The sequence below is a fragment of the Salminus brasiliensis genome, chromosome 4 (assembly GCF_030463535.1).
Source record: "Salminus brasiliensis chromosome 4, fSalBra1.hap2, whole genome shotgun sequence".
In the NCBI taxonomy this organism is placed as follows: Eukaryota; Metazoa; Chordata; class Actinopteri; order Characiformes; family Bryconidae; genus Salminus; species Salminus brasiliensis.
Genome location: NC_132881.1, coordinates 45,463,596 through 45,482,140, shown reverse-complemented (window position 1 = coordinate 45,482,140; position 18,545 = coordinate 45,463,596). Strand labels below are relative to the sequence as shown.

General features: G+C 43.7%; 2 protein-coding genes across 6 annotated transcripts in view; both read right to left on the bottom strand.

The window, feature by feature from the left end:
- Window positions 1-1,024, bottom strand: part of fam193a (family with sequence similarity 193 member A) — a 37,862-nt gene extending 36,838 nt beyond the window's left edge. Inside the window, exon 1 of the mRNA XM_072678563.1 lies at window positions 656-1,024. Coding sequence (XP_072534664.1) covers window positions 656-859 — 204 coding nt within the window. The 5' untranslated portion in view covers window positions 860-1,024. The remainder of the gene's footprint in view (window positions 1-655) is intronic.
- Window positions 1,025-5,677: 4,653 nt separating this feature from the next.
- The window catches only part of dclk2a (doublecortin-like kinase 2a), a 92,245-nt gene continuing 79,377 nt past the window's right edge, over window positions 5,678-18,545 (bottom strand). For 4 of the 5 annotated variants that reach the window (XM_072678564.1, XM_072678566.1, XM_072678565.1 and 1 more), the window contains exon 17: window positions 5,678-10,884. In XM_072678564.1, coding sequence (XP_072534665.1) covers window positions 10,564-10,884 — 321 coding nt within the window. In that variant the 3' untranslated portion in view covers window positions 5,678-10,563. Of the gene's footprint in view, window positions 10,885-18,359; window positions 18,463-18,545 lie in introns of all 5 variants that reach the window. The other variant, XR_011979649.1, reaches the window with a different exon arrangement.

Here is an 18,545-nt window from a genome sequence, read left to right as displayed (position 1 = left end):
GGCCCTTGAGCAAGGCCCTTTACCCTCTCTGCTCCCCGGGCGCTGGAGTTGGCTGCCCACCGCTCTGAGTGTGTGTGTGTACTCACTGCCCCTAACACATGTGTGTGTGTGAGTGTGTGTGTTCACTACCAGATGGGTTAAATGCAGAGGACACCAAACCTGACCTGGTCTACCAAAAAGAGGAGGAGGAACAAGAGGAGGAGGCCTTCATCTGCAGATCCATCTGCAGTGCATCTACAGGGTTCCTGGGTCTGATAGGAGGCCACACACACTTGTAAACATGACCAGCACGGTTCCTGGGAGCTTACTGCCCACATACGATAGCTGGACAACACACTGAGCTAGCTAGCACCACATCAGCCAGGCTAGCAGGAGTGTCAACAGCTAGCACAGCTAGCTAGCTCCTATCCAAACACACTGAAGACACACTGACTGAAGCCTGCTGGCCACCCCGAGCCCTCCTGATAGGTGTTACCCCAACCTGCAGAGCAGGAGGATGAACTCTGGGCTGTTATTCGGTGCAGGGGAGATTAACTGCGCTTAACTGAAGAAGCTAGGGGCTCAGGCCACCTTGGATGCTAAAGGCTAACTACGTTAGCTTCCCCTATAAAGCCACTTCTACCATGTCCGGTGTCGATGCTCACACATCACCCACCTCCCCGTTGAGACCGGCGTCCCCGCTCCCAGTGCTCAGGAAGCCCGGGTTAGAGGAGGGAGTCGCCGCAGATGCAGTGGCCCGGGCCGCACTCTGAGCCCCGGTCTTTCCTGCGGCGCTGCTGACCGTGCTGCTGCTGCCGCCGCCGGCGCCCCGCTTGTTCTTCCTCCGCTTGGCGCCCCGCTTCGCGTCGGTAGGGCTCATGTCTGTATTTTCCCGCACGAATGACACAGACAGCTGTACGTCCGCAACAGGCCGGCTGTCCGCTGGGATGTCAGGGTTGGACTCGGGTGGTGCGGTCGATTTTAAGGTGTATTTCTTGGCTTTTTCCAGATAAAATCTGACTGCTGCCGGATCTTCACATTCCAATATGGCCAACTCAACAAGCGTTTACGCCCTTACGCACTGGCGTCAGCGCAGCACAGGGAATCATGGGAAATGCAGTTCTCACCCACATTGTAGGCGATTCGAAAACGTCTCATAAAGAAGACACGTTTTGGTGACTTGCAAATTGTAAATAAGCGAATAAATCATAAATGTTCGACAGGAAACAAATAAATATAGCATATAATATAATTTTATTTATTATAATTAATTTATTTACTGAATTTAACATATTAGGGAAAAATAACATTTATTGTGCCCTCGTATTTGAATATATTGATTTATGTATATTTATGACATTTATTTTAGAATATATATATATACCTAAATAAAATAGAAAATAAATTATACTGTTTCTTCTATAACATATAAGTATTTATATTATATATAAATATTATTGATATTATTATTATTATTATATTATATTTTTCTTATATATTATATATATATTATATATTATTTATATATTATATTTTTTTCTTATATATTTCTTATATTATATTATATTATATTATATTATATATAAATATTATTTTTTTCCTCTTGGACATTCATTCGCTTATTTACAATTTGCAAGTCACCAAAATGTGTCACTGAACAAGGAGTGCCCAGACTGTTGTCTTATTTATGAAACGTTTACAATATTATTGAAATGAGAGAGAGCGAGAGAGAGAGAGAGAGAGAGAGAGAGAGAAAGAGTCACTGTGTTGGAGTCATGGAGTCTAGTATTATTTAGAGTTCTCCTCAGATCAACACCTGGTTTGGTGGTAAATCAGGGCTTAATGATGGTGAATCAGGTGAGCTGCTGCTGCTGCTGCTGATGATGATGATGATGGAGTTGAACACATCCTCCACGCTGTGCTGGCTGGACTGGGGGGCGTCCAGGAGAAACCTGAAGGAACCAAGCTCTGTTCTTCAGACTAGCTCACCAACAAGAACTCACCTACTGAAGTGTCCCTCAACCAGTTAACAGTTAACTGGTTAGCCGGTGTTAACACTGGGCCCAGAAGTAAGACTGCACCATGCTTGGTGAGAGTGTGCTGAGGTTTGGGGTTATCTGACCACCAGAGGACACTGTGTCACCTCTTCTCAATCTCTTTAAACTTTCTCTTTTCTTTTTATTCAGTCCTAAAGGTGAAGAAGGGAACTGCAGTGTAGAGCCAAGTGAGTGAGTGGTGTACCGTTAATCTGGTTATTCACTTTTTATTAATAAAACTGAAATTGTTTGATTTATGTGATCATTTTATCATATAATAGCGTCTGAATATGGTTAAGCAGCAACTTTATCTTCACAGTAGTATAAGAACAGGCCTCTTGTGTCTTTTACAGTTTGCAGTTCTTCACATATCAGCAGTCACATCATCAATTTACAGCAGTGACCAGGCTTGAAGAGACCACCTACAGGGCCTGAGCCCTGAGCCCCAGTGGTCGGGCAACTAGCTAGTTCAATTAGAATGTCTTATGTTCATGGAAAATGGCTAATATGACCTAGCTAGGTCATTAGCAGCCTAGCTTATCTAGTGCTAGCTGTGCTGGACTCAGTAGCTTGTATTTGTACTATTTCATTTGGTCTGGACCGAGTCCAAATTTGGCCTAAAACATCACTAAATCTTCTTTTAATCGCCACCGGTACACGCTGACTCCCTCGCAGCAGCAAGGCGAGGGTTAAACGGGACTGTAGGAGCTTCGGATCGTCTCGGCGGCAAACGGAGACAACGGACGGATTCGTCTCGCTTGTACCTCCTGGCATTTCTGCCATTTTAAGGTGTTTTAACAGCATATGGTGTCCGACTGTTCGTTTAACGCTACACTGGCATCGTGTCTAATGCCAGGCCTGTTGGATGAGGATTTGATTGCATCCAGTGACAAGAGCGTCCTGATGTTGGATGATGATGATCGCCACCCCACCTCATCATCCCCAACTCCCTAACTCCTCTCCTTCTGGAGTATTAGTTGGAGAACCATCCATCATTCCAGAGAACACAGCTCCACTGCTGGGGGGCTTTATACCCCTCATGGTGCCAATAGGTTGACGGTTACCAGCTCCAGGTACCTGCTCTATGTGGCAGTGCTTCTCTACAGGAACTAGTGCACTGTATTCTGACAAACTTCAAGGACAACCATGATGTGAACGCCTTTGGCCTTCTGAAAATAACCTCAGGTTATATTATATTAGGCCTCTTTATGGTGTTTAACAGCATGTGGTGTTCGGCTGTTGGTGTTTTGTTGTCCAGCTGTCCGTTTACTTTCATATCTCAGCCTGTAGACTAGATAATGTGCTGATTCTCATTTAGTTAAGTCTGATGTGACTGAAAGCAGGGGTGAAATATCTCCAGCTGAATCTGTTTAAGCTCTGGACAGAAGTGGTCAAGAGATTTTGAGAATGGGACCATATTCATCTGATCATTTTACCCCTGTATAGTAGGGATCCAGCAGAGATCATGAGATCATGAAGAGCTTATATTAATATTTAAAAATGTGTACAGTATCATTGTCAATATTTAATAACCACGGTTTGTTAATGCAATTTACAGCAATATTAAAAAATTGCCATTATTTTTCGGTGTTTGATTCAAGAGCATTCCAATAATACTTCCAATAAACGCAATTGTTGTTGTTGTTTTTTCTCTTCAAAATATGAATAAAATAAAATTCATACAGAGGATATATTTCAATATTTGTCATTTAAAGACAATCTAGCACACATAAAGTATTACGAAATTATTCTGATTCATGCTTCATTACTGAGCAGTTCTTAGTGCACTGTTTAAATTTAAAGGAAGGATCTGTGATTTTTGCGGCCTGTTACCAATCAAAACAGCATTGTCCGGGACCAACAGCTTGATGTGCTGTGTAGTTTTTAACTATTAAACAAAAGGAACCCCATTTAAAGTTTCGTTAAATAGTTAAAAACTACACAGCACATCCAGCTGTTCGTCCCATGCGATGCTGTTTTGATTGGTAACAGGCCACAAAAATCACAGATCCTTCCTTTAAATTGAACAGCCTTGGGCAGTCCTTGCTCCAAACCATCCAGCTCCAGGTCTGGACAGGCTTTTAGATAGTTTCTATTAATCTGGCCAGGATGTTCTGTTCTTAAGTGCAATTGGAAGTTTGCATCTTGAAGTAAACCCTCTGTATTTACATTTACGAAGGTGTCTTGTGAGATACGATACGTCTACAAGGCAGGAGGGCTGGGCGATATGGTAAAAATACTATATCATGATATTTTAAGGCATCTTCACGATACAAAATATTTATCATGATATGTAATCCCAGACTAAAAACAGCAGTAGCGACGGATTCTTAAAAAAACGTCTATTCAGGTCCTCTCCCATGCTGCTCTTCATCTAATTAAAGCAGTCTAATTACACTGTTGTAATGAAACCTGCAGCTGATCAGCGTTCTTAAAGCACTGACGATATCCTCAATGTGCTTAGAAATGGAGTTATGTAATAACTAAAGGTTTAGGAGAAGGACCACGCCCCAACTCCTCCTCTTCATTACTATGCACTATGTAGCTGCTCCTTCACACCCCTCCACCGCCCCTGCTCCTCCCGATGGTCCAATTATACTCATCCTCTGCCCGGCAAGGGCAGTTAAATTGGCTTCGGGTCCCATCAGCTCGAAGCCCCCCAGAACTCCAGCCCAAACTTCTTGAGTTCACCTCCTTGCCTCAGTCAGGCGTGGTCCACAACTTCGCAAAAAGTATATTGTGTATCACGATACGATAAAATATCATCATAATGCCCAGCCCTAACGTCGACCTCCTCAGGAGTGCTCATGGCTAGACTAGCTGTTCTGAAGTGTGTCTCTTCAACAGTGAAAGAATTCTGTGACCATCAGCTTTAGTTGTCGTCTGTGGTCCCCTAGGCCTTTTGGTGTTGCTGAGCTCATCAGTGCTTACCAAATTGTTGATTTGGCCAATCAGTGTATTAACGGCCTTCGTTCACTTCCATCATCACCTCATTGCTGTATATTAAGAGTTCCCATTAACAGCTACCAAATACAAATCTGAAACACTGGGAATCATCTCCAGACCTTTTATCTCCTTCATTTGTAAAATGGCATAATGAGGGAACAGGCCACACTTGGGTACAACACTGCTTATCAGTGACTTGTCCAATTACTTTTGAGCTTGCTTCCTTTCAAATCCCTTGAGGTGGTGTGCGGAGGCAAAAAAATGTCAAAATAAAATTTGGCACAAAGTGCTGACACAGATGTGCAAATGCACATACAGTGTAGAGAAACACAAACCTATTGGCACCATGTCTAATGCCAGGTATGTTGGATGAGGGTTTGATTGCATTCAGTGACAAGAGCGTTGGAGACGTCAGGACGTTGGATGATCAGCACCCCACCTCCCCAACTCATCCCATTCAAAAGTGCTGGATGGAGCCCCACCAGTTCCACTGCTCCACAGCTCAATGCTGGGGGGCTTTATACCCCTCAGAGTGCCAAAAGGTGGAGGTTGACCTGCTCCAGGGACTCCACAGACTGTTGTATTGGCAGTACTTCTCTACAGAGACGGGGGTGGTCAGAAGGGGTGTCCACCACCATTTGGACATATAGTGTATCTGACAAGGCCCCAATCGCAGGCAGTAAACTGGAGGCAAAAGATGCGAGCGAACTTCAAGGTAGAGGACTATGATGAGAACTTTATTGTATTTCACCTTTCACTCATGACTCCCTAATGTGAAGTGACTGGAAATGGAAAACACAGGAAGACGTCTAGTCTGGAAGAGACGAAGCTGAAGTCTAAAATGAGAACATGCTAGAACCAAACTGTTCTGGAGGATGAGCAGCTGGACGTGAACTGAAGTGCAGAGCGTAAGTAGGCCTATTTTCAACACCAGCAAAAGTTATACACAGGACAGGGTGCTAAATGCAGGCTTCTTACTGTGTGTGCTGTGTCTTAATGGACAGGTTCAGGAATACATCATGCAACAGTGGTTGGCTGGGTGGTTGGTTGGTTGTCCGGAAAAGCAATGTCTTGTAGATCCTACTGACAGAAACAGACATTCCCAACTGAGCCCAACAGGACACAGCCTGCATCTTTATGTGTGTGTGTATAAATACGTTAGCAAAAAATTCAGCTTACTTCAGTGGTTGAGGTGTAAAAAGGCCTGTCAGAGTGGGTTTGGTGTGAAATGGCTCATAGTAGACATGCATAAGCCCTGTTTGGACGGGATTAGTTGTACATGGGGGGGCGGGCTAATGTAATTATCACAGGGGTTCTCAGTAAATCCCGCCCGAATGCGCCACATCAGTCACTTTTACGTATTCCAGCGCCTTTTACCTTCTGTAAAATGGGCCGTATAAATGACCCAAGGTTATATTAAATCCTGTGAGACCTGATATGTGCATAAATATCCTCCATCCTATGTATCCTATGCATCCAATGCAAAGTACGGCAAGTACGGACGGGTGTACTTGATGGTACAAACTCCCGAGGACAGGGGGCGCTGTACGGTACGTCTGCAATTGGAATAGCAGCATGCTGCGTATTGCATTGTGGGATGTTTGGCTGTGCCAAGTCCACACAAGTGTGGTTGGTGTGGCGCAACAGATAGCACTATCACCTGCCACTGAGCTACCACAGCATGGGGTTCGATTCCTGGTCTGGGTGGCTATGCTGCGCTACACCAATAAGAGTCCTTGGGCAAGACTCCTAACACTAGGTTGACAGATATCCTGGGTCGTTCAAGTCTGTGGGGAACCTCAGACCGATCCAGAAGACCAACCAAAGGCCTCCTCAGAGGCACGACCCTGCTGGCAGCCTTAGGCAAGCCATTGTGTAGCGTAGCCTATAGCCTACATACGTGCTATGATCATGTAGCTGCTAATTTTCACACTCAAAGTTCATTATTACTGTAAATGGGTTTAAGATGAATTATTATCCGGGGCCTCATTAGATTTAAAACACTGGAGCATTATGGGAAATGTAGTGCCGGTAGTGAATCTGCATGGCATGTCCTGTAGTTCTGCTCAGCAATGCAGTAAAATGTTGGTATGCCCCAGTAAAATCACGGCGACAAGAAGAAAACGTCATCCTGGATTGCTGAGCACAATTCACTACAGGCATTACTACATTTCCCATAATGCCCCAGCGTCCGTCCAAAAATTCCAGCAGCCAGCTTATTCCTGGTTTATAGACATTCGTAAGCATTTCATAGAAAGTACCAAACATATATATTAGACCACTTAGTATGGACTTTTATGCTGGCTAATAAAAGGGGCTTGGACACGCTTGCAAAATGAGCTTTGTGATATAGCCAATTTAACAGTAGAACAGCACGTCTGGCGTAGTTTTGGGGCCGACGGCAGTGCGTAAACTGAGTAGCCACTCCCGCCTCAGGTCATTTATGCTGAGATTTCTTATCCCCTGCAAATCTGCCGTAAATTTTACCAAGGTTCTGCAGTAAAATGACACATTCCTCCACCCCCACCCCATGTATTTATTTGTAAAGCACTTTTTACAACAGGAGCTGAAGTCTGAAGCTCGGTTCCTTCACCAGTGTTAAGCTGACTCTCAGGACCTTCGGCTCTTCTGATGTGCTTATGAATTCGAGTCCGCCAGATCTTCTCCATGTATCTGTCATTTACTGGCCATTGGAAGTTGGGCTGAATTTGTACATCTGTAAAGAGTTTGCTGAAGAGTATCATTGTCCTACTTGGAAAGAAAGCATGGATTGAGGTTCCTCAGGGCCTTAACCACTTTTACTTTGAGAAATTCATCTAATGCTGTTGTGGTCCACTAGACCTTCTCCTGTCAGAGTCCCAAAAAGCTATTGGCGTGGTTGGTTAGATAACTGTTCCTGCCGACCCGCTGGCTTTATCTGCAGCTTCTCTAACAGGAAGATCTGCACTTGTCAGGGTTACAATGGTCTGTCTGTGCAATTGCCTCTTTAAAGCCATTTTAACAGCAGTTTTAATGTGCAATATTGTCCAAATGTGGCTCTGGAGAGTGCAGTGACACAGTCTGTTCCCGCTCTGCTTTTATACATTTTCTTCAGTAATCAATAAAAATAGGATGCTTTAATTGTTGACCTCAACTTTCAAAGCTTTACCATCTACCTTTGCTACAGAACAGCAGTAAGTAATTAACCAGTGACCTGTTTTCTGAAATTGGGCTTTTTAATATACTTTTTCCTATCTGAAATTTTATATTATTATTATATGATTAGTTTATTTAATATTATTTTTTAAAGCAAGTATATCAGAGCCCTGACGGATAAAGTTTGAGTTAAAGGTTACAGAAATTCATTATTTTAAGTTGTTAGTAAATGAACACACGTAGAAGGGAGGCCATTCATGTAACATTTAAAGGGCCTGCATCAGGAGACCACCTGTCTAATACCGAGTAGGTCCCCGATTTGCCTCCATAAGACCTCTGAGGGCATCCTGTAGTTTCCGGCACCAAGACTAACATTACAGGCCGGTCCTTTAAGTCCTGTGAGGCGGGTGGGGCCTTTATGGATCGCATCAGCGAGCTTTAGGTGCCCATGGCTCTGTCGCCGGTTCACTGGTTATCCTTTTTTGGAGCACTTTTAGTAGACCTGGCTGATGTTTTGGAGATGTTCTGACCCAGTCATCTAGCCATCACAGTTTATGATTATTCTTTTCTTGCTTTTAACATCATCATTATCTTCATCATCACCTTCAAGAACTGACGGTTCACTTGCTGCCTAATATGTAGAACCTAGCTTTGGACAGATGGAGAAACTGTAGATGAGGATAAGGTGTTTTTCACTTCACCTGTCAGTGGCACTAATGTTAACAGCTAACAGCTTTCAGTAAGGAAGCTTTTAGAGGCATTGGTGCATTTTTCAGTCGTCTGGTTCCATTTACCACCACTGCGAAACATTCCGCCATGGTCCATTTCTCTAAAACAGAGCATTTCACACCAATCCACTCCAACAGACTTTGTTTACATCTAAACCATTTAATTATTGGAGACTTTTAAAACATCACTGGACTTCCCCTTTAACAATACCTCAGTGCTTTCTTGCCTTGCGAAGTCACACGAAGGAGCCGCAACTAATCTACTGCAGAATTACAGCGAGTTACAGCAGAGCGAGGCACACCCTCCTAACAAAACCCACATCCAGCCCTTTGTCCCCTTCAAAGGCAAGCGCTTAATTTCCTATGATACATGTTCAAAAAAGAGCCAATCAGGCGACTGCTCGTCAAAACTACGCTCATACACAAAACACACAACTCGCTTTCAAGTTTCAACAGGACAAGTTCGCTGATAGGTTCGGAAACACACACGTTCTTCACACTAGTCCATCTTCAAGCCAGCAGCAGCTGCCCACACACACACACACACTCACACAAACACACTGTCTATTCATACTGGTCAATAATACAGTCACTCATGTGCCAATCAAGCCACAATAAATAATACAAATAAAAATACTCTAACAAAGGGTCGCTAAAACAGCAGAGGGACGTCCTTCAATGCACACATGTACATATATACAATCAATTAGACATACAAACCCCCCCTCCCTTCCTTCCTCCCTCCCTCCCCCCCGGGGAGTGGAGATGTAAGGGGCCCAAGCACGGCTGGAGACAATGGAGACAAAAGGGGGAGCCATAATAAGATTCTGGACCTTCACTCACAGTCCTGGAGGGCCACAGCACTAGTGCTACTTCACCAACACACACCCAAAACTCAGCCCTTTGGGGGCATTTTAACTACATCTGCTAATAAATTCAATAAATTAATTAAGTAACAACTGAAAAATTACAGAATAAATAAAGTCGGAAATATGAATCGGACCATTGGATGATGAATGGACCAATAGAAATGCTCCAAAAGGACTCCAGAAGGTTTGTTTCCTTCTCCTGTAAAATTGCTTTCTTGGAGATACAAGGTTTGTGTGATAGCGACATCATATATACACAAGTCTAAATGTTTGTGGACACCACTTCCAATGAATGCCATTAGCTACAGACCACATACTAACAGCCTGTTTAGTCCCTTTGGAGAAGTACTGCCAATAGAATAGGACTCTCTGGACCATGTGGCCTAATGCCAGGTGTGGGCTAGAGGGGTATAAAGCCCTCTGGAGCTCCATCCAATGTTTCTGGGATGAGTTGGGGAGTTGGGGATGATGAGGTGGGGTGGTGATCATCATCCAACATCCTGACCTGATCATACCCCTCGAGACCATGGACCATCTGGCATTAGGCAGCATGGTGCTAATAGGTTCCTGTTGATTCACTGCAAAGAGTCCTATTCTATTGGCAGTACTTCTCTACAGGGACTAGACAAGCTGTGTATGTGTGTGTATGTGTGCATTTGCACATCTGTGTCAACAATACATGCAACGTAGTAGCTTTAAGTAGCTCAATGCATTCATTAGGAGGGCTGTCCACAAACATTTGGACACATAGTGTACTTTAGACTTCTCCATCTCCATTTAGGAAGGGGTGGCCTTCAGGACTGTGAGTGACATTAGCAGGAAGCACCGGCTCTGGACCCAAAAGCCCTGATGCTCTTCCTAATGCTGCCCTCACTCCTCCCGCTGAAAGCCCTGGACGCTGCCGGCCTCCTCGATGCACTGAGAAACGATGGGCGGGGGAGCGGAGGAGGGCGAGGGGAGAGTGACAGCTGTTTCGGAGGCCTGGGGGGAGGTGACACCCTGAACCGGAGTGGCTCTGGAGGCTTTGGAATCGTCGGACATGGCTGAGGGGCGTCTCCTCCCTGAGCGTCTCCGTCTCCTCCCTCCTTCCCCCTCAGGCTGGGATGGGTTGGAGCTTTTAACGGGCGGGGCGGTGCTGTTCTCCTGGGTGTGGCGGGACAGCTGGAGGTTCTCCTTATCTAGAGCTGTGCTCTACAGGGACAGATACCACAGGTTAGATACCAGAGTGTGTTGGTGGACGTGCTTACACACACTAGGGTTGGGCGATGCTCATTTTCTGGGCGTTTTCTGAATTTTCAGAATTTCAAATTGAATAAAGAGAAAATTGGAAATGCACGTTGCCAAATAATCTAAAAAGGTTAAAAAAACTTACTACTTAAGTACTATTTTTTAAAAATGTGTACTTCATACAGTTTTTTTTTAACTTTAATTTTTTTTTTTTAAAAAAAGGAACTTTTTACTCCAATAATTTTAATTTAGATAATTTTTTTCATTAATTTGTAAAAACTCATTTTGCAAATCACAAATGTACTTTTTTCTTTTTACATACTTTTACATACCTACTTTAATAAATTCCTTTAGGCTCCTCCCTTTCACTTTTAACTGAGTAAGATTGTAATCCAGCATTCAAATTGTGATCTGGGGTCAGTTTATGACTTAATAATAGCACTGAATGTGACTTCTGCACTAATGAGATGTTATTAAGCTTCTAAATAAGCCTGTTTCCTATGACTGCATTAGATGATGAGCAGAACTAGACCACAAACAGATACCAGATCAGAACGTGGATCACTATTTTGAGAATCTTCATGAACAAGGCTGCTGGTCTTTGATCAGTGTCCTTAAACCTCATCAATATGAGCCCTGCGTTTTAGAGGTTGGCCATTCAACGGCGTTTCTCTGGCGTCCACTGACGAGTGTCAAGTGTGTTGATCTTAGAGATCATAAATAAATATAAGAAACTGAACAGAAATGTCATATTAAGTGGTGAAGTTGTCGATTTGTGATTTTATAGGGCTGAATTGTTGACATATGAAATCGCCCAAGCCTAGTACACACACACACACACGCACACACACACACACACATCAGTACACACACCCAAACACAGAAGAAAGGAGAAGAAATGTCAGTTTAGAGAAGAGAAAGAGAGAACCTGGTTATGATGTGGAATGGAGACGCAGATAGAGACAGAAGATAAAGCTTTCCTGAAACTCTGCAGTGTTGCTGTATCTACTGATCAGTTTGTGTGCTTTATCAGAGGGGCTTCATTCCAAACAGCTATCATCATTATCAACAGAAAGAAATGGAGCCGGGCTATTTACTCTATTAACTACGCTGTGGAAAGTGGTCCTCCGTTCAGTCTGGAAAAATGACTTCACATGGTGACGAGCGACTGAGCCGGTTTACTCAACTCAGATAAACACTCCGAATCAAACACGGGTTTATTCAAAGGATGAACCCAGTCCAGCTGCTTGTCACCACATGAAGTCATTTTTGGGTTGAACGGAGGAACGGGGTTTGGAGTGTATGGGGTAAAGGAGAGTGAGAAAACACCAATCACATCCCCAGCTCGGACTCTGAAACACTGATCATTTTTTGATGTTGTCTGAGGTGATGATTTATTCAGTGGTCAGTAGGTGATTTGTAGAAAAGCTTAGAACCTGGTTACAAACATCTGTAAAATGTTGTTAAAGAATTTAAACCTGTATAAATGAATACATTTATTATATAACATAGTCATCTAAAACTGGAATGCTTTAGAAATACACTATATGTCCAAATGTTTGTGGACACTCCTTTTAATGAATTCATTCAGCTACTTTAAATTCTATCTATATGTCTGTCTATATATCTATCCGTCTATCTATCCATCCATCCATCCAACTGTCTATCTATCTATCTATCTATCTATCAGTCTGTCTATCTATCTATCTATCTATCTATATATATATCTATCTATCAGTCTGTCTGTCTGTCTATCTGTCTGTCTATCTATCTATCTATCTATCGGTCTGTCTATCTATATATCTATATGTCCAAATGTTTGTGGACACTCCTTTTAATGAATTCATTCAGCTACTTTAAATTCTATCTATATGTCTGTCTATATATCTATCTGTCTGTCTGTCTGTCTGTCTGTCTATCTATCTTTCTATCTATCTATCTGTCTGTCTATCTATCTATCTAAATATATATCTGTCTGTCTATCTATCTATCTATCTATCTGTCTTTCTGTCTGCCTGTCTATCTGTCTGTCTGTCTATCTATCTATCTATCTATCTATCTATCTATCAGTCTGTCTGTCTATCTGTCTGTCTATCTATCTATCTATCTATCTATCTATCCATCCAACTGTCTATCTATCTGTCTATCTATCTATCTATCTATCTATCCATCCAACTGTCTATCTATCTGTCTATCTGTCTATCTATCTGTCTATCTATATATATATATATATATATATATATATATATATATATATATATCCGTCTATCTGTCTGTCTATCTATCGGTCTGTCTATCTATCTGTCTATCTATATATCTATATGTCCAAATGTTTGTGGACACTCCTTTTAATGAATTCATTCAGCTACTTTAAATTCTATCTATATGTCTGTCTATATATCTATCTATCTGTCTGTATGTCTGTCTGTCTATCTATCTATCTATCTGTCTGTCTGTCTGTCTGTATGTCTATCTAAATATATATATCTGTCTGTCTATCTATCTATCTGTCTGTCTGTCTGTCTGCCTGCCTGCCTGCCCACAACCTCTACTAGGATGACCTGATTGTGTCTTCACCGGTAATGTACAAATGGTTCACAACCAGGCTGTAAACTATAACCCATCCTCTATTAACGGCCTTCAAACCCTTCTCTATGCATTACCAAGCTCTGTGTGATTAACTGCTCATTACCAAACAGCCCATCTTTCTGAACGTAACTGGTGTTCTGGTCACTCTCCCCTCAGTTTCAGTGGACGTGTCTAACATGGAAAAGACAGAAGCAGCGAGTAAGAAGCAGAGCAGTTAGTGTTAGTACATACCATTGCCTTGGAGCTACGCAGAGGATAGCAATGCCGAGGGGGCGGGGGTGCGCAGAAGCAGAGGGACAGAGACTAGTCTTACTCACAGAGCACACACTAGGCAACAACATACAGAGCACACACACACACACACTTCTCCAATATCCCTTAACACTTTCGCTGAAGGACACCTAATAACCTGGATTGTATACAATTACACTTCTAGTGCAGAACTCAGGCCCTTCAACAAAAGTGTCACCAGAATTCACATCTCTATGGTCAGGGTTGTCTCTAAAGGGTCCTGACGGCAAAGCATTAATGGAAGAGAAGCAGGTTACAGCTACAGGATGTTCATACTAGCAATAGGATCTATGGAACTGTAGGATATATGAACGTGAGCCTAACTGCTTCATAATGAGGCTTAGGTCCTGTCCAGTTATAGCCAGCTTGGCTGATAGGAAGGATGAGTAGATCACACAGTCATCCAAGACAGGGGTTTAATTATCCTGCTGTTGTAGAATATTTGACCACAAGGTGGCAGCAGAGCTTTTCTGCTATTTTTTCCCATAACGATCCGTCCTGCATTGCACTGCACGCTCAGAAATGAAGGTGCTACAAGGGTTCTATGAGTGACGCCATAGAGGAACCGTTCTTATCTCCATAAGGAACCAATTTTGTAAAAGTGATATCTGTGTAAAGAGCCTTTACAGGTAACACTGATGTAAAGGTTCTTCACCAATGTTTCAAACATAACTCTTTCTGGAACCAAACATTTTCTAAAAAAGATGTACATTATATGTCCAAACATTTGTGGACACCCCTTTCTAATGAACACATTCAGCATTACAATATAATGCTGTAGTACTGCCAATAGAATAGGACTCTCTGGAGCAGATAAACATCAACCTATTGGCACCTATTGCTGCCTAATGCCAGGTGTCGGCAAGAGGGGTATAAGGCCTTTTCTGGAATGATGGACGGTGCTCCATCCAGTATGTTTGGGGTGAGTTGCTCCTCCGAAGCAGTGCTCCCCCAAAATCTAGCAGAAAGCCTTCCTCCCTGGATAGTAGAGACAGTTACGCCAACAAAAGCCGGATAAGCTATTTTTAATAGCCTTAATTTTGCAAAAACAATGAATGAGCAGGTGTCCGAATACTTTTGTCCATATAGTGTATGTGTGAACAACCTTTATAGAAGCTCTTCCGTCCAACAAAAGTGGTTCTTCTATGGCATCACTCGAAGAACTCTTTGTAGCAGCTTTGTTAAATATTAATATAAAACAAAGGAATAATATGAGCTCCCATATGAAACCTATGTTCGGAAATTAAACTTTTACATTTTGGAAAATTCAAAAATTTTCAACAATACATTTTCAATGTAGCCCCAGGCTTTTGGACCCCAAATATAGCTTTGAAATATTACTAGAATTCATTTCTATTGCCTATTAGCTACATTAGCCTCATAGCTCCAGCGCAGCTGCGATGCAGCTTGGCCGATCGGCTGCATTCAGGTAAAATACCAGCTCATTTCTCACCGAATCCCTGCTGTAAAACAATGTTAGTGCACTGTGATTTGAATCAGCGAGCTCAGACTGTGTGGCAGAGGCAGGCAAACAGACCACAGGGTTAATACTTCAAGCAGTGAGTAACTCTGCATGCCCAAACAAACCGTGGTGCCATCGCCTGAAAGGAAAGGCAGGGCACACAACACGACACTGCAGCACAGATGATGATGAGGATGATGATGATGATGGGACAAGGAACTTTGGCAGCTGAGGAATCAGAAAGGACACACGGATGCAGGACGTGTGTGATGTGAAACGGTCAGAGCTAGGGTTCAAAACAGGCCCAGTAAGACAGTGCTCAGTCCTGGTCCTGGTGATCCACCACCCTGCAGAGTTCAGCTCCAACCTCAGCACCTGATCCAGGATGGTAGATCCTCAAGGCTAGGACTGGGCACCTCTGCAATGTAAGAGGGGCGTCTAGTTCCAGTCCACTGAAATCACGGCACTGCACAGTTTAGTGCTTCATCTGCTCAGATATAGGCCTATAGAATTCATTTAAATAAATAAATAAATAAATAATGGAATTAGCACACTTTATCCCTTAATCCAAGTGTAGTACATAAGCCAAGACATGTTTGGTGTTTGAAAATTAGCTTCTTTTACACTACGTAGCTAATAGAATTAAAGAAATGCAAAGGCTATAGTAAAAAAGGTCAATTAGTATGTGTTCGTCAATTAGCTAGCTAGCTAAACTACAGTTAGCTAGGCTAATGTTTGTTAACAAGCTAGTTAAAGCTAGTTTACGTCCTTCAACAACCTTAATAACTAACCTAAGGCTAATGTTTACAATGTCAAAAAACTGGCTTGATAAGCTACGTTTAGATAACCAGGCTAATGTTTGTCAACTACCTCACAAGACAAGCCGTGTTTAGCTAGTCAGGCTAATATTTACAACCTGGCTTGATAAGCCGTGTATGACCAGTAAGACCACGCTAGTCGACCAGCATGACCCGCATGACCAGTAAGACCACACTGCTCGACCAGCATGACTAAGCTGGTTGACCCACATGACCAGTAAGACCACACTGCTCGACCAGCATGACTAAGCTGGTTGACCCACATGACCAGTAAGACCACACTAGTCGACTAGCATGACTAAGCTGGTTGACCAGCATGACTAAGCTGGTTGACCAGCATGACTAAGGTGGTTGACCAGCATGACTAAGCTTGTTGACCCACATGACCAGTAAACCACACTAGTGGACCCGCATGACTAGTAAGACCACACTGCTCGACCAGCATGACTAAGCTGGTTGACCAGCATGACCAGCATGACTAAGCTTGTTGACCCACATGACTAAGCTGCTTGACCCGCATGACTAAGCTGGTTGACCAGCATGACTAAGGTGGTTGACCAGCATGACCAGCATGACTAAGCTTGTTGACCCACATGACCAGTAAACCACACTTGTCGACCCGCATGACTAGTAAGACCACACTGCTCAACCAGCATGACCAGCATGACTAAGCTGCTCGACCAGCATGACTAAGCTGGTTGACCCACATGACCAGTAAGACCACACTGCTCGACCAGCATGACTAAGCTGCTCGACCAGCATGACTAAGCTGGTTGACCCACATGACCAGTAAGACCACACTGCTCGACCAGCATGACTAAGCTGCTCGACCAGCATGACTAAGCTGGTTGACCCACATGACCAGTAAGACCACACTGCTCGACCAGCATGACTAAGCTGGTTGACCCACATGACCAGTAAGACCACACTAGTCGACCAGCATGACTAAGCCTGTTGACCAGCATGACTAAGCTGGTTGACCAGCATGACTAAGGTGGTTGACCAGCATGACTAAGCTTGTTGACCCACATGACTAAGCTGCTTGACCCGCATGACTAAGCTGCTTGACCCGCATGACTAAGCTGGTTGACCAGCATGACTAAGCTTGTTGACCCACATGACCAGTAAACCACACTTGTCGACCCGCATGACTAGTAAGACCATACTGCTCAACCAGCATGACCAGCATGACTAAGCTGGTTGACCAGCATGACCAGCATGACTAAGCTGGTTGACCAGCATGACCAGCATAACTAAGCTGCTTGACCCACATGACTAAGCTGCTTGACCCGCATGACTAAGCTGCTTGACCAGCATGAACAGCATGACTAAGCTGGTTGACCCACATGACCAGTAAGACCACGCTAGTTGACCAGCATGACCAGCATGACTAAGCTGGTTGACTCGCGTGACTAAACTGGTTGACCTGCATGACTAAGCTGGTTGACCAGCATGACCAGCATGACTAATCTTGTTGACCCACATGACCAGTAAACCACACTAGTCGACCCGCATGACTAGTAAGACCACACTGCTCGACCAGCATGACTAAGCTGGTTGACCAGCATGACCAGCATGACTAAGCTGCTCGACCAGCATAACCAGCATTACTAAGCTGGTTGACCAGCATGACCAGCATAACTAAGCTGCTTGACCCGTATGACTAGGCTGGTTGACCAGCATGAACAGCATAACTAAGCTGGTTGACCCACATGACCAGTAAGACCACGCTAGTTGACCAGCATGTCCAGCATGACTAAGCTGGTTGACCCACATGACCAGTAAGACCACGCTAGTTGACCAGCATGACCAGCATGACTAAACTGGTTGACCTGCATGACTAAGCTGGTTGACCAGCATGACTAAGCTGGTTGACCAGCATGACAGTCATGATCAGCATCAAATCCCTGTTGGTCCAGAGCTGGATAACCAGCTAGCTTACCTGCATAGGGTGTTTTCGTCTGAGTGACCAGACATCGTACAGTAGGCTATGTCTTGGCTGATTTACTGTTTCGTGGGAAGGAGAACGAGGGATTGGAGTTTTAGAGTGTTACAGCAGATAAAACACTAAAAGGTTCAGGTGACTGCAGGACCTGGTCAGCCCTGTCCTCCAAGAAATATCTGCCAGCCCTTGCAAAAGCTGGAGCAAACAGTGAGGTTAGGAAAGGAGCACTGCACCAGTGTAAGTCCCAGAGGTTTTAGACTTCAGTCAGGCCACACAAGCTTTTAGTAAAGAGTTAAGATTTTTCAGAGAGAGGCATAGATTTGGAGTCAAATACCCAGAATCCAGCAGGGGGCTTCTCCTGGTCCCGGGACAGAGGGAGGGGGAGGGATGTAGAAATGGGGCTGCACACAGATACAGCCCTGGCCTTACAGTTCAAACTGTTGGATGAGATTCAGGTGAGTGTGAGTACGGGCTGGGCTTATTAATACTGCTGAAGTGTTGCAGGCCTTAATAATCAGGA